Source organism: Paramormyrops kingsleyae, chromosome 1 (genome assembly GCF_048594095.1).
Source record: "Paramormyrops kingsleyae isolate MSU_618 chromosome 1, PKINGS_0.4, whole genome shotgun sequence".
Classification (NCBI taxonomy): Eukaryota; Metazoa; Chordata; class Actinopteri; order Osteoglossiformes; family Mormyridae; genus Paramormyrops; species Paramormyrops kingsleyae.
The window spans coordinates 34,575,741-34,598,886 of record NC_132797.1 but is presented as its reverse complement, the minus strand read 5'-3'; the positions used below and the strand labels follow the sequence as shown (position 1 = coordinate 34,598,886).

General features: G+C 42.7%; 1 protein-coding gene across 7 annotated transcripts in view; it reads right to left on the bottom strand.

Moving 5' to 3' along the window:
* The window catches only part of LOC111840792 (rap guanine nucleotide exchange factor 4-like), a 42,070-nt gene extending 19,425 nt beyond the window's left edge, over window positions 1-22,645 (bottom strand). For 2 of the 7 annotated variants that reach the window (XM_023806027.2, XM_072714538.1), the window contains exons 1-6: window positions 22,548-22,645; window positions 18,684-18,826; window positions 18,392-18,480; window positions 16,348-16,494; window positions 6,301-6,373; window positions 5,069-5,133 (exon numbers count right to left, since the gene is read on the bottom strand). In XM_023806027.2, the coding sequence (XP_023661795.1) occupies window positions 5,069-5,133; window positions 6,301-6,373; window positions 16,348-16,494; window positions 18,392-18,480; window positions 18,684-18,826; window positions 22,548-22,630 (600 nt within the window). In that variant the 5' untranslated portion in view covers window positions 22,631-22,645. Of the gene's footprint in view, window positions 1-5,068; window positions 5,134-5,274; window positions 5,558-6,300; window positions 6,374-6,482; window positions 6,675-7,390; window positions 7,547-8,293; window positions 8,314-8,354; window positions 8,659-16,347; window positions 16,495-18,391; window positions 18,481-18,683; window positions 18,827-22,547 lie in introns of those variants that run through there. The other 5 variants (XM_023806030.1, XM_023806032.2, XM_023806028.2 and 2 more) reach the window with 5 other exon arrangements.
* Window positions 22,646-23,146: the final 501 nt, after the last annotated feature.

The following is a 23,146-nucleotide window of genomic DNA, read 5'->3' as shown; positions in this document are numbered from 1 at the left end:
AACCTACCCAACCTACAATTACTGTTATGCAAAATGCAGTACTAGCTCAGTGAGGAGCTCATTAATCTAACCTTAATAAGGTCCATCGTATCTTACATTTACACCCATTAGCTATAATATTAAAACCACTAACAGGTGAAGTGAATAACATTGACTATTGATTCTTACAATGGCACCTGTCAAGGATGTCATTATGCACAATATGGAGAAAAGTATTGGGACACCTGGCCATTACACCCACAGGAACCTTAATGACACCCCATTCTAAATCCATAGGCATCAATATGGAGTTGGTCCCTCCTTTACAGCTATAACAGCTGCCACTCTTAGAAGGCTTTCCACAAATTTTTGGAGTGTGTCTACCGGAATTTTTGCACAATCATCCAGAAGAGCATCTGTAAGTGTGGACGTGAAGGCCTGGCTCACAATCTCTGTTCTAGTTCATCCCAAAGGTGTTCAGTGGGGTTGAGGTCAGGGCTTTGTGCGGCCAGTCAAGTTCTTCCACACCAAACTCACCCAACCATGTCTTTATGGACCTTGCTATGTGCACTGGGGCACAGTCATGCTGGAACAGAAAAGGACCTTCCCAAAATTGTTCCCAGAAAGTTGGAAGCAGAAGTTTGTTCAATATGTCTTGATATGCTGAAGCATTAAGAATTCCTTTCACTGGAACTAAGCGGCCTAGACCAACCCCTGAAAAACACCCCCATACCATTATCCCTCCTCCACCAAACTTTACAATGGGCACCATCAGATTGTAAGACAGAGAAATGTGACTCGTTAGTCCACAGGATATATTTCCTCTGCTCCAGAGCCCAGTGGTGGCGTGCTTTACACCACTCCATCTAATGCTTGGCATTGCCCATTGGTGATGTGACACTTGCATGCAGCTGCTCGGCCATGGAAGCCCATTCCATGAAGCTCCTGTCAGTTTTTGTGCTGGAGTTAAAGCCAGAGGAAGTTCGTAACTCTGCATTATAGGATCAATAGAGCACTGCCAGCTTGTATGTACTGTGTACCTCAGCGCTCGGTGACCCCGCTCTGTCACTTTACGTGGTCTGCCACTTCATGGCTGAGTTTCTGTTGTTCCTAAATGCTTCCACTTTGCAATAATACCACTTACAGTGGATTGTGGAATATCTAGCAGTAATATGCTTGAATTCACTGAGCTCTAAAGAACAACCCATTCTTTCACAAATGTTTGTAAACTTGACTGCATGGCTAGGTGCTTGATTTTAAACACCTGTGGCAATGGATCTGAATGAAACCTGAATTCAGTGATTACGAGGTGTGTCCCAATACTTTGTCCATATAGTAAATATTAGGCAAGTGAATAGCCAGTTCTTGGAGTTGATGTGTTGGAAGCAGGAAAAATGGGCAAGCATAAATTATTATGGCTAGATGACTGGGTCAGATCATCTCCAAAATGGCAGGTCTTGTGGACTGTTCCCAGTATGCAGTGGTCAGTAACTACCAAAAGTGGATGAAGAAAAGACAACTGATGAAACGGTGATGAGTGCCCAAGGTTCACATATGTGCACGGGCAGCGAAGGCTAGACCATCTAGTCCAATCCCACAGGAGAGCTACTATACTATACTATCATAAAAGGTGTCAGAACGCACAGTTCACTGCAGTTTGCTGTCCATGGGGCAGTGTAGCCACAGACTGGTCAGAGTGCCCATGGTGACCCCTATCCACCGGCGAAAGTGCCTACAGTGGGCCTGTGAGTGTCAGAACTGGACCATGGAGCAATGGAAGAAGGTGGCTTGGTCTGATGAATCACGTTTTCTGTTACGCAATGTGGATGACTGGGTGTGTGTTCATCATTGACCTGGGGGAGATTCAGCACCAGGATGCACTATGGGAAGAAGACAAGCCGGCGGAGGCCGTGTGAAGCTCTGGGCAATGTTCTGCTGGGAAACACTGGGTCCTGGCATTCATGTGAATGTTACTTTGACATGTATCACCTACTTAAACATACACATACAAAGTACACCCTTTTATGGCTATAGTATTCCATGATGACAGTGGCCATTTTCAACGTGATAATGTGCCCTGCCCCACTGCAAGAATCATTCAGGAATGGTCTGTTTTTATATATATTTAGTGTGTGTGTGTGTGTGTGTACAGTGGTACCTCGGTTCTCGAACTCACTAAAACTCAAATTTCTTGAAAGTCGAACAAACCAGTTTGACCTAGAACTCGATCTGAATATCAGCAGTCGAACCATGAACACTCATCTAATATAAATTGTACGACCCAGGAAATGAGTCATACTACAATGCAATTCTTACTTGAATGCCTTCTTCACAGACTGGACGATTAACCAAATAAAGCAGCGCAACATTACAGTAACTAACAATAAATAAACCACTAACTTACGTGTATATTAGAGCATTTATGTAATTTATTTTAACTTTATTTTACCAGGTAAATTAACTGAAAACCAGTTCTCACTGCTTTATGTGATATTCGGGAGAAATAGCAGATTATGCATCGGAACTGCCTGTGATACAAACGTCATGCGTGTAACTAAACTCTTCAGCCAATAAGGGCAAAGGTGTGTCGTCACGGAGGCGATTCCAGTTTGTGCGGCCGGGTGAGAGGTCGCAATGCATCTAACCGTAATGCATTTTGTCAGGATCAGAATGCATTGCTTTAAGCCAGCGCTGTAAGCAAGTCGAACGCACCCAATGACCGGACTGGGGAAACAAACTGAAACGCGGACTTAATACAGAGGACTAATGACAGCTGATCACATGGGGATCCCACACGAGGTTAACGAGGGGGCGTGGCACAATCGGGGAGCGGACAATCGGGGCAGGACAGGGGTAATGTTGGGATAAGATTAGGTGTAATTTTGGTGGGCCGGGAACCAGTTAATTGGTTTTCCATTATTTCTTATGGGAAAAATACGATCAGAACTTTTTAGGATTCGATCCGGAGTCCGGAACGGATTAAGTTCGAGAACCGAGGTACCACTGTGTATGTGCGTGTGTGTGTGTGTGTGTGTGTGTGTGTGTGTGTGTGTGTGTGTGTGTATATATATATATACATATATATATATATAAAAAAATATAACGGAGTTTATACAATATGGATGATGGGTCTATGATGGCTATACACACACACACACACACACAGTAATACCACTATGTTCGAAAAAATGACGTCATATAACCAAGACAAAAAGGCAGATAAAACAACTGGGGACATTTCCTACAAACCTGCAGGGGGCGCTGTGTTTAGCCTGTTGCTCTCCTATGAACACGCATCTCATTTTTTGGGTTTCGGTTGGTTGTGTTTCACATCCATTGTCTGATAGTTAATTACACATTATATCCACCCTGTTACTGCCCAGCCAGCTGTGCTGCCTGGCACAGAGGTTAGAGAAGCACTTATGTGGTAATAAGACATCCCAGGGGGTGCTCCAGGGGGTGCTCCGAATGCGGCGATAAGCGACAGTAAGTGGCTGGACGGGATGTTCAGGGCAATTTTACAGAGGAACAGACTGAACTGGAAGTATAGAGTGAGGTTACTGTGATTTCTGTGCACCCTGCAGTCCTGGCGAAGATAAAGGGCCACAAAACATCTCAGCCATCTTTTGGGAATTACGACGGGCCCACATTAGATGTGTAATCAGGAGCTGTACAATCACTAATGTGGCAATAAACAGCAGAGCGATTCTGTCTGCCTGTAATAAGACCACTCTTCTGCATTATCCAAAAGCATTTCTGCCAGACTCGCAGTCCACTCCCATTTCATTTTGGTGTTTCATTCAAGACGCAGCATACCGCTGCAAATTGAGCGCTTTCCTGTCCAAAGCCAGCGCCACCGCCCTCTGTAGACAAACATTTCATCCAGGACTTGACTTGTCTTGGTGCCACCTCCTTAAACAATGCACATCCCAGGATGTGTGTTTACCTGTTCTTTTTTTTTTAATCTCTGGGAGCAGTGCCAGGTGGGACTGTCCCTGGAAGGGTGAGCGGGAAGCGCCCGCTCCTGTATATTTAGCCGTCCTGTTCCCTCGCCCTCGTAACTGCGGAAGTCTGAGCCTAAAGTAGACACTGCTGCATCAGTCCTCACGTAAGCAGCAGATAAACACGTATAGTCTTTCGCCGCTCTGACGTCCTTCAGAACATCCTGAAGCGCAGAGGCTAATCGTTAAGAGCCTGGTGACAATTAGCCAGCGTCTTGCGTTTAGGATCAGAGGCTCGGCGCTGTAGCCTTGAGGGTGAATCCCACCCCAGGGCAGCTTGTTGGGTGGACTTTCACAGCCCAAAGTCATGCAGTTAAGTCAACAGGCATCTCTAAAGTGCCGTGTGTATGTGCCCTGCAATGGACTGGCATCCCGGCCAAGGTCCTACCCAACACATACAAACCCTGCCCATGGTAAGAGTTTCCGCTGTTATTTTTTCATTTCCACTTGTAAATCATAACAAAATCCTGCATATTCGTAAATTCATAGTTATTTTATCTCTGAGACTTTTGTTAAGGCTGATAGACAGGAAGCCCAAAACACTCATTATATCCACTTTTTAAGTCATGACGTTTGAATCATATGACAACACTTTTGCCATGACTAACTTGGGTACAAGCCAATATGGTGCAGTGTCTCTACTGCTTTTCATGCAATGAGAAAGAGAAGAGGAAGTAGCTATGTAAACTAAACTAAAATTCACAGCTCAGTACAAACCATGGTTTTGGATTCATACTTCATTGCAATTTTGGTATAGCAGGGAAAACAGAATTTGTTCTGAGATTGTATATTATTAAAACTGAATAATAAGACACCCTTATTTGCACGTTGTGAAAAATAGTAAAAGTTTGAAAATTGAATGTATAACTTCAAAAATTTTTTAATGAACTAAATCACATGTTTTCTGCTACCAAGTATGGTTGCCTTTCCTGAAATGCCACGGAGAGACAAACTGTTCCTGCCTTGTTCCCTTCTTTCCCACACGAATGATGTTCTCTCAGGTGAGTTAACTCATTGGATGTGTTTTCAGCAACATATTCAAGTTCAATATAACAGAGCTGACAGACAGTCTTGATTTCATCACCTACCTTGTTAAGGTTGCTAGACAGGGAGCCCAATGCACTCTTGCTCATGTTTTCTTTGTCCGGCATTCCTGGGAAAACAAAAAAATGAGAATGTTTCTATGGGACATCCAGCAAAAATGCAGCACCTCCCAGAGCACGAGACATACAGAACCAGCTACCCCAACTGCTAATTTTAAGACAGATATTTTATGAGTATGGCACAAGATTACCCTGTGATATCCAATGTCTGTAAATCCTCTGGATCACAGGGTAGAATTGCCAGATGATAAGGGAACAAGTCTTGATGTCCATCTCATTCTCCCTGTGTTATAACCACCAGGGCCACCGATGCTGGACGCACACCATTGCAAACCATGCACCATCATTTCTCAGATGGAAAAGTCTGCGGTGTTTAGGTTGGTGCACTTTTGCCAAGTTGTCTTGCTTACATAAACTCACATGATGGGCAGATTTCTACTTCGGGACATTCGATTCATCTGGCATCAGCTTCTCTCCCTCACCCCGCTGTTTAGGTAATACCCCACCGTGGCACAGGGACGACACAGCTCTGAGTTCATTACCTACTGGGGAAGTACTCCTTATTTTTAGAAGTGACTTACACTTTGTGCTACTCATCTCCTGCTCCAACTATAAAACATAGTCAAATATATTCAGTCTCTCGTAACCTCTTGGTGTGGTGATGGCCCACTGGGTACCTGAACCCCTCCCAGCTGTGTGTGTGTGGAGTTTGCATGTTCTCACCATGTCGTGTAGGTACTCCAGCTTCCTCTCACTGTCCAAACACGTGCAGTTAGGTGAACTGGTACCCTTACACTGCCCACAATGGAAACACCTAGCATTTTTGGCATTGCCCTTTAAAAATTACTACTTGAATATTGGCAGTAATGTTTATAAACGATCAAAGAATGTTACAAATATCGTACACTGGATGATTAAATAAGTAACTGGAGCAACAGTTGAATAAAGTTCTGCAGTCTCTAAAAATTGGAAGTGTTTCTACAATTTTGGCCACTAGTGTAACTGCATGTCTTTGGACTTCAGGCGGAAACCTGCTAACACAGAGAGAACAGGCCAAACCCACACAGAGTGGAGGTGAGATTCCAGCCCCCAACAGTGACTCAACAGCGCTGCCCACTGAGCCACCATGCCACCATTTAGTCTTTTTCAGCACTTTATCAAAGATGAGCTAATCCAGAAGACTTTTCAGGGATGCTGCTGAAGTAGCCAGTACTTACTGTCATTGTTGAGTCCACTTTCCATAGCACCGTAGGGGGGGGCCAGGAGTCCAGCCATGCACTGCCGGTATTTCTGCAAAAAAAAAAAAAAAACAGAACAGAATAGCATCTGCAACTTCAAGAAGGTATTTCTCCTCATATTCCAATGGTCAGAGAGCTGAAAGAGACTGTTCAGGTTATACCTGTGGGTGATGTAGCGGTAATAAGGATTTGATCTTTTAAGCCGAAGGACTTAAAGTGTTGCAGTAAAAACACTCAGGTGGATAAATGAGTTTAAAGATGCTTGTAGAACAGAATAAAGGCATTAGCTGAAAAAACAAATGGAAATGACATATTGTCTAGCTAGTAAATGTCAGACACATCAAATATCCTCCATGGACATCCAGTGCCGTTTATTGTGCTGCAAAGGAAATAGAAGAGCTGTTTCTCAGGGCCCTATTTTTAGACTCACAGGTTTGTACCTCACATCTATTTTAGGCACGTTCACCAGTACACTTTATCACTCTCTTTGCACCTTTACATGTTTTGCATCACAAATTGATGGTGAAACACGTAGGCTATTAACCTTGTAAAAATGCACGCTTGTTTTCTGGTTTAATTTTGAAATAAACACAATTCATTTGAATTAATTATCTGCCAAGAAAGCTGTTCATTTAATAAAACTGCACATATGTTCTCTCTTAACCGGAGGACTGTGGTTTACGGATTCATTGACTGTGAAAATAATGGTTTGGTTAAGGAATAATGCTGCCCAACTCACGTCATCCTCACATAACAGCACTCTGTACGTGCATCTTCAGTCAAATCTGTCAAGAGCATGAAGTCTGTACTCCAGTGTGCATCTGTCCATAGATTTTACAAGTTCCTGGTGGGATATACTCCAGCAGCATGTCCGCCAAACAATAATGCATGTCTATCAGAAGAAGAATTATTCATATTTACGGAAATAATGACGGATTCTGACATTTTTCGGTCTCTAATCCTATCATGGCTTAGAGTGTACATATTACATTGTTTAAATGGATTTGTGGGAGAGCCCTCAATATATAGTAATTGTGGATTTGAAGCAAATACAGGAAATTAAAATTACCTCTTCTATTTTGGAGAATGAAGCCGGGTTACCAGACATTAAACTCCGTAAAACGATAAATCCTTCTCACTTAATGCAAGAATCCACAAGAAAAAAATCCAAGGACACTTTAATGCCTGGGCTTACTGAGGCCAAGGACCAAGGACTGTTTAACAGACTCTAAAAACTTCTGTTTAACAAGCAAGCAAGCAAATATATGTGGGTGCGTGTGTGTCCCTCCTGGTATTCAGCAGCAGCCTAATGGGTGTTTACCGATTATTATAAAATTATAATCGCGCTCATTGATTTATTACTGTGATTCGCCTGGGCGATTCAGATTCAAGTATTCGATAGTGATGTAATATAATATGCAACAACGCATAGTTCACTGCAGAAACAGTTAACAGTGAGATGTCGGTAGTTATTACTGTATATGACCTGAAAAAGATAACATAATACATACAAGTACAGTCACCGAACATATGTAGACCAATTATATCAATGGTTGAAAATTATTTCGGTAAAATCTAATTAACTGTGAACACTGTCATCATTTCTGAAAATAAGTCAGACAGATGTTACTTATTTTGTTAAGCTATAATATCCAAGGAAATGTCTAGGGATGTATAGAGAAAGGCACGCAAATGCTTTCAAAACAGTTAGACGCAAAAAACAAACGAAAAAAATCACAGCCCATTTAAGACGACAAATAAACACCGCAAATGTTTTGTAGTTCGCGGGCTTACCCCAAATAATATGCATTGCAGTTAGGCTATATTTCACAAACATTTTATTACACCACTAAGCATCACATAATGTTAAACAAGCGCGTTCTTCCAAACGCCCAGTGGAATTTCACAACACGCACAAGAAGACACATCCTCAAATGGACATTTCAATACCTCTCCGAATTAAACCACTTACATCGGGCGACGTCGCCACTGCTTCACCTAAACTGTTCTCAAACTTCCACAGTGGGACTTACCGATTCGATGTTATGCTGACAAATGGGCTAGCAACTGACGTATGGTGTCGATCAAGGTCCAAGTAAATAATAATTCACAGTAAATGCATGAAACAGAAAGCCGCCTCTGCTTCACCGTTATTAAAGCCGGTGCTCGAACACGCCTTCGTCGCAATTCTTTCCTCTCGCTTCTCCAACTTTTCCCTCCGGTACAATCAGTACGGCAGGACAGAGCCTAAAGACACGGATACATCTAGCGCCCCATAGGTGACCGCTGTGTCGCTGCCCACCCGAAATCACTTTCCCTCTGACAAGTGCGAGGTTGGTGGCAGCGCGAGGACAGCAGAATAGAGTTACATTAATTATTTATTGTAAGTGGTGTTTATACCAAACTCCCATTTGTGCACAAATCCTAAAGTCACGGTATATTATAATAGAAATCCTTTGAGGCTTACGCCTTTTTGAGCCTTTTACTGCAAGATTAACTACAAGCATAACTGATAACATTATATCGTACGACATTTAAATGTATGAAATAATGATGCGGGTTGTGATTTATGAGTAATATGCTGTAAATTCAAATAAGTGTTTTATTTCCGTCTTAGTGGTTGTCAGCAGAAAGTGGGCTCATTTAATATGAATACATTTGCGTCGTTACATCCTTTTTAGACGTTTATTTCAATTGATAAATTTTAAAATTTGCTAAAAGCATAATTTGAAACGAGATTACTGTTATAATAAAAAGAAAACACTACATTTCTAATGAAAAACCTAAAAGCATTATCTATCCAAAACAAAAAAAATCCAAATCATTAGTGTTTAAAACATTAACAAATATCTTTTCAAAATGCGTCTTTTTGTATATTTGTATGCGCAATATTCAAAATGTTGAAGAAGGGCAGAAGTACATAAATGTACCACCATTCATTTCACCATTGCCCATGGCCAATCAGAAGCAAGCTAACAAATGACACCTCTGACATTAAGAATGATTGTTCCCTCTTCTAGTGGTCAGTTCAGTCCAAACACAATCCACTATGGGCTTTGCCATTTGAGCATTTAAAACCACAGCACTCTGTTTGACAAGCAAGCAAGCTGCTCACTGGAGACAGAACTTGGGACCACATTCATGAGGAGGCACTGCGCGCTGAATCTTTAACAAGCTACAAAATATATCGGGCCCTCGCTGTTCTTCTGTAATGTCTCATGGGGTTCACTATTCTGCAGTGTAACGGTATTTCATGAAACAAAGTAGTCAGGGGCAGATGCGGAATAAGCAGGCAGGTTACATTAACACGCGCAGGTGGTCATAACAGCATTAATTCTTCATATTTCTAGAAGTTCCTGCAAGGGTTTATTCTGTCTTACTATTAACTTTATGGCACTATTAAGCATCAATATGTTCAACCATATAACTCTATCATGGAAATATATTATATTTTCAAGTCATATATATGAAATGCACTACCAAACACTACAGTGAGAAGAAACGTGATCTATTATTTTAATTGAAGGAAGTGCAGTGTTTTTTTCTAAGCCGTAGGGGCATTGTGGGTCTTGACCATCTGACAGTAAACACTAGGAGACTGAGAGCGCCTGCGGCCATCTGTGTCTGACCTTGACGATGATGTAATGTGTCCTTCTAATTTGTTATCGTTTCATCTGATTAGATGTCCTGCTTGGAAAGGCCAAGGGAGGGGCAGGAGATTAGAGGTTGAAAACCGATCTTAAGATACGTAAAGTTTTTAAGAGAGGCTGAAAGCAACGTGTTAGCATAAAAACATGCCATCTCATAACCTAGGGAGTGACTCGGGGTTCGTGATGTCTGAAGGCACCGAGAGCCGCAGCACAACATCAATCTGAAAATCAACAATACATTTCTGGGTACTGACCCTATATGCTAAAATGTAACTCATGAAAACATTTGTTTTGGTTTGGGAAGAACAGTTAATTACATTCTAAATGGTCTCGGATTATTGGTGCTGAGTTTGTGCTAAATAAGAATATGTAGCACTCAGAGATACATCTTTTACCGACAGGTGAAACACATAAAAATGTCAAGGCATGTCAGACTATGTCAAAAGTGGCTGACAGACCTCAGGCCCCAGAGGGTTAATTGGGAAATAACTTTGAAACCATGACAGTGGTAGATTCTGATTATTCTGCACTTTCAGAGAAAGCCAATTTGGATCTAGCTGCTCTCTCCAAATGCCAGCTCCTGTTAATCAGCCTTCCCCGCTGACACTGCATGGACACCGTCTGCCATTACCGACGGCCAAAGCATATATCCAGCACATGAACTAACACTGGGAATGACTCGATGCAATCAAAAATTGAATGGTGGACAGGAGATAATGATTTTAATCCCATGTGGGATTCAGAATAGAATTAATGTATGAAAACAACATTATTTCATTTATGGCTTGCTTTCCACAGTATACTCCAGAATTAAAACAAGACCTGCTCACTGGCTGTCGTTCAGCAGTGGTGCCCTTTTCTGTGCCTGCGCAGCCTCCAGCACTGGCAACCTTTGTCAGTACAACTGAATGCAGCTGAATGTGGCAGCTACGCTTAGCTGCAGAACGAAACATCAGGCGAGACGCAGCCAAAGATGATCCAGGCCACTATTTTGGCTCAAGTGTTTGGAATAAAGTGGCAACAGCAACTTCCTGTTTTAGCAGCGACGACACTGCAGCTCTCTGTTATACAAGCATCTTTATTACACTGTCCTTTTTCATTTGTTTTCCCTTAACCTCAGTGAACCTGCATATGCTACAAAATATACTGAGAGCTCCCTGTTTTCTACCCAGAATCATATAGCCAGCAAGTATGCATATGAGTGTCTATAAAACCACTGCCTAGCGACTATATAATGCAATCACTGAACATTATACATTATGTAGGTTCAGCAAGATGTTTTTAAATTCAGATGCTCATAGCTGACCAAACCTTATGTTAAATAAGAAGCAGGCGCACTGAATTGAATGTGCAGTGAATAAATAATTCCTCAGCAATGAATAACATACACAAACCCACAGACTTTTGGGTAACCCAGTTCTTTCTCAGTCATTTTGAGGGAGGCTCCTCTCAGCCAGGGGCTCCCAGCATGTTTTGAGATTGTCTGTCTGCCCAGACTGGGCACAGAGACAAAACCCAGTCGGGGGTGGGGGGGGGGTTGGGGCCACAAAAACAATCTCCATTTCCGCAGATTTGCATTCACAACCTGGTCAAAGCCAGCACTTTCTGCTGTACCTTTGAACAAAGTACCCAGCTTTAAAAATATATTACAGCATAAATAAAATGGATTGACACAGTGTGTTGGTGGGTAGTACTGTTGCTTGTGATGGACTGGCATCCCGTCCTGCATGTCCCCTGCCCTGTGCCCTGCGATGGACTGGCATCCCGTCCAGGGCGTCCCCTGCCCTGTGCCCTTGATGGACTGGCATCCCATCCAGGGCGTCCCCTGCCCTGTGCCCTTGATGGACTGGCATCCCATGCACAGTGTCCCCTGCCCTGTGCCCTTGATTGACTGGCATCCCGTCCAGGGGGTCCCCTGCCCTGTGCCCTTGATGGACTGGCATCCCAGGCACAGTGTCCCCTGCCCTATGCCCTGTGATGGACTGGCATCCCGTCCAGGGCGTCCCTTGCCCTGTGCCCTTGATGGACTGGCATCCCGTCCAGGGCGTCCCCTGCCCTGTGCCCTTGATGGACTGGCATCCCGTCCAGGGCATCCCCTGCCCTGTGCCCTTGATGGACTGGCATTCCGTCCAGGGCGTCCCCTGCCCTGTGCCCTTGATTGACTGGCATCCCATCCAGGGCGTCCCCTGCCCTGTGCCCTTGATGGACTGGCATCCCAGGCACAGTGTCCCCTGCCCTGTGCCCTTGATGGACTGGCATCCCGTCCAGGGCGTCCCCTGCCCTGTGCCCTTGATGGACTGGCATCCCGTCCAGGGCGTCCCCTGCCCTGTGCCCTTGATGGACTGGCATCCCGTCCAGGGCATCCCCTGACCTGTGCCCTTGATGGACTGGCATTCCGTCCAGGGCGTCCCCTGCCCTGTGCCCTTGATTGACTGGCATCCCATCCAGGGCGTCCCCTGCCCTGTGCCCTTGATGGACTGGCATCCCCTGACTTGCAGCCTATGCCCCCTAGGGTGGACATTTGGCTCCCTGCGAATTTGCAATCATTAAACAGTTACTAAATATAGATAAATTAAGAGAAAAAAAAGATAAAACTTGTAATACCAATAATAATACTACCATAACAATACAAATAATACTACCAAATATTTCATTGTTTTGAATAGATGAATTTGCAAAGAGCCAACATAAGTCCTAAAACATTATCTTTCTATTTGTAAGTAATTATAGATTTTTTAACTCTGGTCAAACATATCACCAACACCCAGGTCTGTATCACCAATTCTCAGTGTGTGTGACCAGTCCCAGTTTACACAAGACTTTGTGTTAAAAGTGCTCCATTATTTATGTATTTTCCACCTGTAAGTATGACCTATCAACACGATAACAGCGTTATTAAAACAAGTTGTCAGTTGGCTTTTTTTTTTTTTGACAGTTATCGGTTTTTTCGGCACGTGTTATGTTTTCTGTGCTTGAGCTCAGTGCAGAGCTGGCGAGAGCTGATAACATCATTTACATACGGGAAAAGGCAGCTTGACAGCTGTTTGCCTTAGAAGCCCCTTTAGGTCCTGTCGGCCTCATTCTGGTACACCGCCTCTCCTGGAACCACATGGAGACAATGGCAAGTGCCCCCATGTGGAGGGATGGTGCAAAGACACGATGGCTGGACACTAATGAGCTGATAAGGGTTCTGGCACAAAGCTTTTGTTAAGAATTAAAGCGGTTGTTTTAAGTAAACAACTTTCAGCAGCTTATCCAGTACGGGGCCTGGCGCCTATCCCAGACAGCACAAACACAGAGAAACGTGCTGGACAGGATATCAGTCCACTGCAGGGGACACACATGCACAAAGTCACATGACATTAGCAATTTTTTGAGACACTATCTGTGTGTCTTTGAACTAGGGTTGGAAACCTGTGCAATGCAGGGAGATCATGCAAATACCATAGACAAACAAAGGGGGGGGGGTTCAAACCCTCGGCCCTGGAGGGGGGAGGTGACAGCACTGCCCAACAAGCTACTGAGTCACCCCCATTACATGCGTTTCTTATTATATGTATCAATAATTATTATCAATTCAAGTACAAGTACTTTAATAAAAAGTATCAGTGCAGTAAGTACTAGACAGTACCAGCATTGTGTCATGGTTACATAGGGCTCTGTTTTGGGAGCTTCTTCATCTACCCGCCGTGTCTTATCCTTTCCCACAATCCTGTGGAGGCGAGTTTCCCAAAGGCATCAACATGCTTAAACCGAGCTGGCATTGTTAAAACCAGCAGGAACTTGGCCATATTACATTCAGTCTGGTTTCTAATAGTTTGAATAATTCTTACAAAGCGAGGGATAATATGAAACTCTCACAGGACGCAGAGAACATTAAACAGATGGCGCCCGCATGCGAGATCACAACACGAGCTGTCAGTATCAGTGCCCAGCCAGTGAAAGTGCACGGCTGTGTTAGAGCCTGTGAGAAACTGTGAGTGACACTCCTCTCACTCTCAAGCTGCAGATATCATAGTAACAAGACTTTCGCATTTAAAGAAGCACTGCAGGGAACAACACTACAATGGTGAATCATTTGGTGAATAATACATACAAGTCTCACTGTTTCCTCACACTGAGATACATGCCACACACTCTGCATTGGGCATATAAACCTTCTTAAACTGAGTTATGAAAGCACCCAGCACTCAGGGTTGAATGTCAATTAATAAAAGTTAGAGCAGCTGAGAGCAAGGTCAGGAACTGTGATTCAACCCCGTCGCACAAGTATACAACTCAAACCCTTCCAGTAAACTCGCGATTCAGCACTGTTGGAGAAACCTCAACTCAACCCTATACCACATTAGAGCAATGTTTAAAAACACCAGGCTGAGTAGAAGGATGCTTAGCATGATCTGGCTACCCCATTTGGCTTCCAACCTGGACCCAGCCTGAACACAACCTGAACTCAGCCTGAACCCAGCCTGGACCCAACATGAACCCAACCTGGACTCAGCCTGGACACAACCTGAACTCAGCCTGAACCCAGCCTGGACCCAACATGAATCCAACCTGAACCCAGCCTGGACCCAACATGAACCCAACCTGAACCCAGCCTGGACCCAACCTTAACCCAACTTGGACTCAGCCTGAACACAAACAAAACTCAGCCTGAACACAACCTGAACTCAGCCTGAACCCAGCCTGGACCCAACATGAACCCAACCTGGACTCAGCCTGGACACAACCTGAACCCAACCTGAACCCAGCCTGGACCCAACCTTAACCCAACTTGGACTCAGCCTGAACACAAACAAAACTCAGCCTGAACACAACCTGAACTCAGCCTGAACCCAACCTGGACCCAGCCTGGACCCAACTCCAAAATAGTCCCGTCTCCGTCCACAGTTCATGCAGAGCTGATGCAGCTCGTAACTTATTCAGCCCCTGGCCCCTAAAGGAAGGAAAGCGATGTGGCATTTTTGGATCAGGACCAGAATGGTGGCTTCCAGACAGGCTGTCACCACCCAGCCCCTTTGCTGCTTTCTTGCTGGGGGGTAAGAGAGCAGGAAATAGAGAGGAGCTATTAACCCAAGCCTGATGTGAGCCTCCATCATCTCCCCCTGCCGTCTGTGAAAACAGTGAATCAATATGATATGCAGTAAAATCACCTGATATACAGGCCACTGCCACAATACCGACACTGCATTTCCATGAATTTGGAAGGCGGTGCTTTTTTAAAAAAAAAAAAAAAAACTTACATTGTTCAGCCATCTGTTGACCAAATTTCATATATAATCATTTATCATTTCAAAAAGACAAGAGGCAAACATTTTAGTATGTATTTAGTACTTTGCCTCTGCCTCTAAAATCACAATTTAGATTATAATGGTTATATGGATGATGCATTTTCAAGCATTATATTCATTCACACGATGGTGAACTGAGCATGAATAAATACCAGCAATCCTAATGGCCAATGTAACCAGAGCAATCACATTTTGTCATACTTGGTATTGATTAGTACAGTGGTTCTCAAACTGGGGGCCGCGGCCCCATGGGGGGCCACCAGATGGCACTAGGGGGGCCGCATCGAAATTGTAGAATCTAAAGAAAAAAATTACCTGTTTGTAAATCAGGCTTGTCAACCTATGTAAAATATAATGTATTTAAAAAAAAAAATAGAAGTATTAAAAAAATGTACATTTTACTGTTCAGTATTCAGTACTTTTGTTGCACTTTTCAGACAATGTTAGTTTTACTGTCAAAACTGTTTTAATACAATGTTATATTTTGTGAAATGTAAATTTAACAAACCAGAGAAATAAAGACTACAAACAGAATCTAAAATCTAAAATTAAGTAAAATTGTAAGTTTGAGGATGTTTTGCGTCATGAGATTTTTTTTTGAGGAGGGGGGCCACAAAAGGATTCACCCTACACCAGGGGGCCTCCTGCTGAAAAAGTTTGAGAACCACTGGATTAGTATAATAAATTAATGCAAAGGAATGAGAGAATTAAGTCAGTACATCACTGCTGCCACTCATGCTCATTGTAGCATTTCAAATGCAAAATCATGCTCTACCGTTGGTTCTAAACTCTCATGACAGGTTCACCACTGTTAAGCTCTTACTTATCCCTGATCTAGAGTTACTCAATGATCAGCTGCATCTCACAGAAGCTCCTAACGAGGTATCATGAGTGGAATTTGGAAACTGACCCGAGAGAATAGCTACGATGGACGTAGCGCTACATCTTGGGTTTGTTTTTCTTATGCATTCATACTTCCATTTGCGGAAAAGTAGAGTGATATTCTGACACAGCAGAGGTCTATACAAACCGCTGAGGGTGCCAGACTGCCCGCACCCTCCTCCCCTGCCCCGGGAGGCCCTTACCTCCCACAGAGACCGGAACTCCCGCTGCTCGATCCGCAGGAGCTCGCAGGACTCACGGGTGACGATGGTGGCATGCCGTGGGGTGTTGTCCAAAATGGACTCACCAAAGGCCGTTCCAATGCCCAGGGTACAGATTGTGACAGCATCCTTCACAGGGAAAGAGAAGATGCCATGAGACAGCCTGGACCTATCAGCAGGACAGGACTGCAGGGCTGGATGATACTGACAAAAATTCACATCACAATATTTGAAATCTTTGCGATAAATACTGGGATATTTATAAAAAATTTGAAATTGTGTTCAGGCTGGGTCCAGGTTGGAAGCCAAATGGGGTAGCCAGATCATGCTAAGCATCCTTCTACTCAGCCTGGTGTTTTTAAACATTGCTCTAATGTGAGTTGAAATTTATCTGAAATTAACTATAGCCAATAGAGTCTGTCAAATAAGTCGGTGGTGTGTCCGTGAGCTGAGCCAACAGAGGCAAAGCCGTACTGACAAGGCACTTGCTTTTGCTCAATAACAGCTATGAAATCCAAAATATTTTCATATGGTAGAAGTCAAGCGTCTTTTGGCAGGGCTGCGCAGGTGCTTGACCGGTAAAACTGGCCAACCAAGGGGCACTCATGACTCAGGGCTCAGAAGGGAGCCGCTTACAAACGTTCATGCCAAATGAGCAGCTGATCAGGCACCCCCAGCCGTCCCCCCAACCCCCCCCCCCGTCACGTCCCTGTCTTTCAGTGACGAGCTCTCGTTTGCTTTTCTCCTCCTCACCCATTATTGTTAAAACTCTCACAAACACGCCACACTGCCTATCAGTGAATCCGTGCAGCGCTCATGCAAAACAATGGTGGTCAACTTTAGATTTATTTTTATTTTTTTACATATACTACATAATCTTGAAAAGGAACTACCTTTAAAATTGCAGAGCTTACCAAGTTTTGTTTCCTATGACGGAGTAAAAATGTTTCAGCATATCTTATTTTCTTAACCCAGCTGACTATTGTGGTCCTTCCGCTGTGACAACTACATGTGCATATTAGGCAATGTCAATATTAAAATCCTACATTGTGAAGCACTATAGGGAAGACAGCAAAGGATTGTTTTAACAGAAGCAGAATGAGAGAAGCCTGCATTTCAGCCCATGGAGGGATGCTACCATGTGACACTATTCGTGACATCTGTCATGAAAGCCACTTTATGAGCTTGGATATAATGACCAGCCAGAGAGATAAAGATGTTCTAGATTGAAACTGAAGGTCATGCAGAGATGAAACTGATACAATTTGGGCTTCATACAGTGGAGACTCAGGAATGAAAGCAAATGTGCAGTAATATGCTTCATTTTGAAGGTAGACTGTCTTTCATCTTGGGGGGGGGGGGGTAAGGTGGATGGAGGGCTTGACTAATTAAATGGATTTCATTTATATAAAAATAATCACCCAATCCAAAAGGCGTGAACAACTTGGGCACCGATTACATAGTCTGAACCAAATAATGAAGAGCGACCAAGGTGACTGAAGTTAAGGGTAACATAGTTTCTGAGTTCCCTGCAGGTCCAATGCGAAGCACGCTTCATCTTACATGAGCTGAGAGATGAGGGTCAGATCTTTATAGTTTCGAAAGAGTCAATAAATGTTATGTGCTTTAATATTTGACAAGTGCATAAAAACGTCCAAGAGCAAAAAAGAGTCATAATAATAAAATTTAATTAAACCGATGTCAGCAGGTCAATATATCATTGTCTGTTCTGACATGTTGGCACAAATTGCATTAAGTCTGAGGAAAATGAGGTGAATTACAGGCAGTGTATGGATTCTCTTTATATAGCACCAGGAACCAGTGGAGTCCAGACTGAAGAGCCCGTCGGTGAGCTCAGAACGGCATACATAGGATATAGACATCGATACAATAATATAAGTCAACAATGGATCACAAAGTCATCTCAATGCACCTGAAGAAGACATTGGTCGGGGGAGCCAGTTTACAGTGAAAAATGACATGAAGAGCCATGCTACATCCTTACAGTGCTTCCAGGAGCTGTTACCTGGTGGTTGGCTGTCTCAGACACTTTGACATCCAGTGAGCCGGAGAGGACAGCGTACCAGCTTGTCCCGATGTCCCCCTGACGATACACTAAAACACAAAACAAAAACAAACAAAAAAACAACTGTAACCATCAGGGATAGAGGCGACAGCATTCTAGCACTGCCTAACAATGATATAATCTCTGTATTTTCAATACTCAGTAATCTCCATATATGATCATGATGAGCCCAACAGAACATTTTTAGAAGTGTGGAGACTAGAAAATGCTTCAGAAATGGAATGTGACATACAGGTGATGCCCTTATCCAGGTACTCGTAGAATCCACAAAGACAGATCTGCTGAAGAAGATTCAGATGGAACTTCTCAAAGGCCTTTACATTCTTTAGCCGGGCAAGTATAATGTCTACATCTTCTCCAGAACGTTCAGCAGGCCTGGTGGAAGGAGAATATTTCTGATCAGTCCTTCACTGAGAACTCAGAAAAAAAACAGCAGTAGCAATTATAACACAATAAAAAATAACATAATAAAAAATATAAAATTATGATCTCAGCCAGTTTTTGCTGTGAATATGAGAAAAATAAACACGTTGTAATAACTACATTCATTACTACTGGCAAGAAATAAAAACCAATATCTTAAACATGTAAACCTTTTCATAAAACTTAAGAACAAATATTGAAGGCATTAATGAAAGTATATATAGATATATACTTAGGAATATGTAAGATTATTAGTTAGTTATGCTTAATGTTGGTTTAAGTCAAAAAACAAAACTTCGATCACAGCTTCTTCTGTAATTCCCTTCTATGTACAAACCATTCCGAATCAGCCTTTTCTCCAGCCCTGGACCAGCATCTTGGCCCCCAAATACCCCCCACCACCCCAAAACCCAACCTTGCACTAACACAAATATACGCACAGTGCTCTAGTTGCACATCGATGCCAACCAGCCTGTGTGGAAAAAAATGATAAAAACCAAACCCTCTGAAAATATACCCCATCTGTAAATTTTATCGTGGGGGACCCCGTATCGTTAACACTGGACTCAACTACTGCATATCGAGACATAAACAATAACACACTGGTTTCCCTGTAGGTTTTCACACTCAAATACACTGTCTCTTCATGTGACCTAGAAGAAACCTCGACTCAGCTCTGCTTCACAGTAATGAATGGTTTCTTCATGTAGCCTTTAACGACGCAAAGAGCTATAAATATTTTCTGACTGATGACTTTAGCAGAGTTGTGCTGAGATGCAATATTACTGCTTATCAAAATGATCAGAAGGGAAAAACGGTGAGACTAAGATTCACTGTTAGAATACCAATCAGAATATGTAACAATATACAGTACTGGAAGATCCAAAGAGCGCTGCAGAATACAGTCAGGTCTCAGGGGGAAATGTAACGGATTTGCAGTATGCAAAAATAATTGTACGTTGTTCACATTTTCAGCACCATTTGTGATGGCCAGTGGTGCTATGCAGTAGTAAACACACCTGTTCCAAAAAAACAGCTCTCTACAGCAAATTAGAATGTGTCGTGGGTATTTGGAATGTGTTGCATCGTGGGTATTTATACATAATGTTACATGGCAGGACTCCTTTTGTCCTGTTTGAGGCAAACTTTAATATTGTGTCCAAATGTTTCTATGACTCAACAAATTCCCAGTATCCATTTCCAGTGGGATGTATGAGCAATAATTTTGATGTGAAGAAGTGGAAATTCAGCTCTTTCCAGATTCTATTTCAGAATACAACACAATGAAAAACAAAAAAGTATGTGTAGTACTGGTATAGGAAAAACAAATTATCAAATGTAAAAAAACGGCACTTTTCAAATGCCATCCTACATGTTTGAACTACAACTGTCATTCATATTACTCACCCATGGATCTTCCAGACACTTAATCAGTACAGGATCACAAAGCAGTATACTGGGCACAAAGCAGGAAACCACTCTGAATGGGATGCCAGTCCATTGCAAGGCACACACTCTCACGCAGTATAAGCAATTCCAGTTTGCTTAGCTGCATGCTTTTTTAACTATGGGAGGAGAGCCCTGCACACTGAGGGGAACTTGCAGACTCCACACACACAGAGCAGAATGGGACTGGAACAGCAGCAACACTGAACAGCGGCAACATTGTCATTCATCCATCCATCCATATCCATAACAGTTAAAATATGCTCAAAACAAAATTCCAAATCACCATCTAACAAATATGCAGAGTATAACGTAAAAATGATTAATTACCTACATGCTTGTTATACCCCATGTCATTTTAACTGAACATAAACATGATTTCATGAAAAGCCAAGTGACACTCTGGACCTGTCCCAAAATGGATTACAAAGCTGTCTCATGCAATGCACCCGAAGAAGACATCAATTAACAGAAAATGGAGACTGGAAATTAGCACAGAATGAACTTACTTCATGTCTCTCCACTCCCTCCATATGGGTAAGAAATAAGCACCTTTACCCTCACACGTAATCCATGAGTTACGACAAGGACCGTCAGACATAACTAAAGTGGCAGACACAGAAGTGCAATGGTTGAGAGGCAAGCTGTCTTGCACTTGTGTCAGCAGTGTCACGCTTCTAAGGGGTTCATTCCCAGATTCTGCCTATTTGCGTTTTCCAAGCTGTTTTGATACATAGCGGTTTACAATGGGAATCCTCAGTGACATTTGTTCTCTGAACAAACGGCTAAAGACAATTCCTCCTTTGATGAGGATGCTGTCGATTTGCCTACCGTGATTCTAAAAAAAATATCGTGCATTACGCACCATTGGTGCAATGCTCCTAAAGCCTGAGTCATCCAGGCTGGATGTAAGGCGTGTAGTATGAATGTAAGGCTATTGATCGGCACACGGATGTTACAACAAAGCAAGTCTTTCTAGGTAAAAGGTCAGTGTTCAGAACTTTCAGCATGTCACAAATCAGGAAGACATCAGATGTCTGCCCCCAAGACATATTATACTGTCTGATGAGATGTAATTAAACAATGTGAGGGAGTGGTTTCAATGGCTGATATGGCTATGGGTGGCTTTCACACCAGCCAGGATGCTGATAATTAGTTCATTAGGGTACATAATACTGAAAGATCAACAACAGAATATTAAGTGCTACGTAGGAAGATATTGGCAATTAAACATATATTCATATTTTTTTCAGTTCATTTTTTTCAGCATCTTGGACTGATTGTAAACAGTGATTTAATGCTTTATCTCCAGAGGTCATCAATTTGTCTGAACACGGACAAACGTGATAAGAGATCGTCTGTGTCCGTGGCAAGATGTTTTAACTGAGAAAAAAACCTGTGTAACCTGCTTATTTAAATACCATATCCATGTAAAAATTGCAACTTGATAAAAAATATATATAAATCCATCAGAATGCACCATGGTGATGATTTATATCAAAATTATTTTTTCTTCTTAATGATATATTAAATTGTGATCATATTTCAATAAAAAAGAGTTTGTACATGCAACAAACACGCATATAGTTTTCCACCTGCGGGGTTATTGATATCAAATTCGTTTATTTCTAAATATTTTATGCTTGAGAAAATGACAGAAAGAGACGTACTCCACAGGCGTGTTAGTACAGCAAACCACTGGATGAGAACAGCAGCAGCGTGAACCATGTAACTGCAACAAAAGACATCTGCGCTTCTGTCCCCCCTCCAGGTGACGTCCGACTATTCTACTACAGAACAACGGAAACGCTATTTATGCCGCTCTACAATGAATCAGCCACCACAGTCATGACACTAACGTGCCATTTACATACATTTATACATCCGTTTATTAAAAATAATTAGGCAGCAGAAGCTTGGATCATTTTTAATAATATATATTGTACACACGTTTCAGTTGTGTTACAGTAACCTACGAGCGATGCCTTTTAAAGGAACTACTCACGCCCGATTGTGTATTTCAATTAACATTAACAATATATTTTAAGAGACGTAAAGGTTTGACAAAATATAAATAACACATAAGATTTACCTTGTAGCAAAGCCGCATAGTACACAACAGAAGTGATATCAAACAGAGCTTTGTGAAATCAGTCCATAAATTTCTGTAGTCACAATGGAGGGCAAAAATAACAAAGAAATACTAAGTGGAATTTGTGCAGCTCACCTTTTATCAAGGCAAATGATCCATTCTGCGGATGCGGAAGGATGGGTGGACGTGTGCGCCGCTACCATCTTTGACGAAATCATGGACCCGGTGTAGCTCGAAGATTTACATCATCCGCACATGATAACGAGCTCCCCGGCTCCCCCGGCTGGCAGGCGCATCGCTACGCTGCCTGCTTCTCCATTCACAGCGGGGGGTCTCACTATGTGTTCGGATTTTCACAAAAAAATAATCAGTGTTTAAAAACAGTACGTCTGGCGCTTAAAATATCCGTAATATTATACGCAAATGGACAATAAAACGTCAATATCTTCATTAATCAAAAAGATACTGCAGCATTTAAACGTATGGTGAAAACTTAAACACCATCTGTTGTAATGTGCTGAATAAGTTCAGTTCCTCACAATGGATCCCAATTTCATCTGTCCGTTTTTCCATGCATTCTTCTCAAGTAGGCCTGGGCTGGGATTTTTTGGTCCTGGACTTTGGGGTCTCCGACGGCCCCATAACAGGGGCGTAGCCAGACTTTTTTGCTGAACATGTGTGTGTGTGTCTGTGTGTGTGTTGGGGGGGACTCAGTTCAACCAAGTAAATTTTGC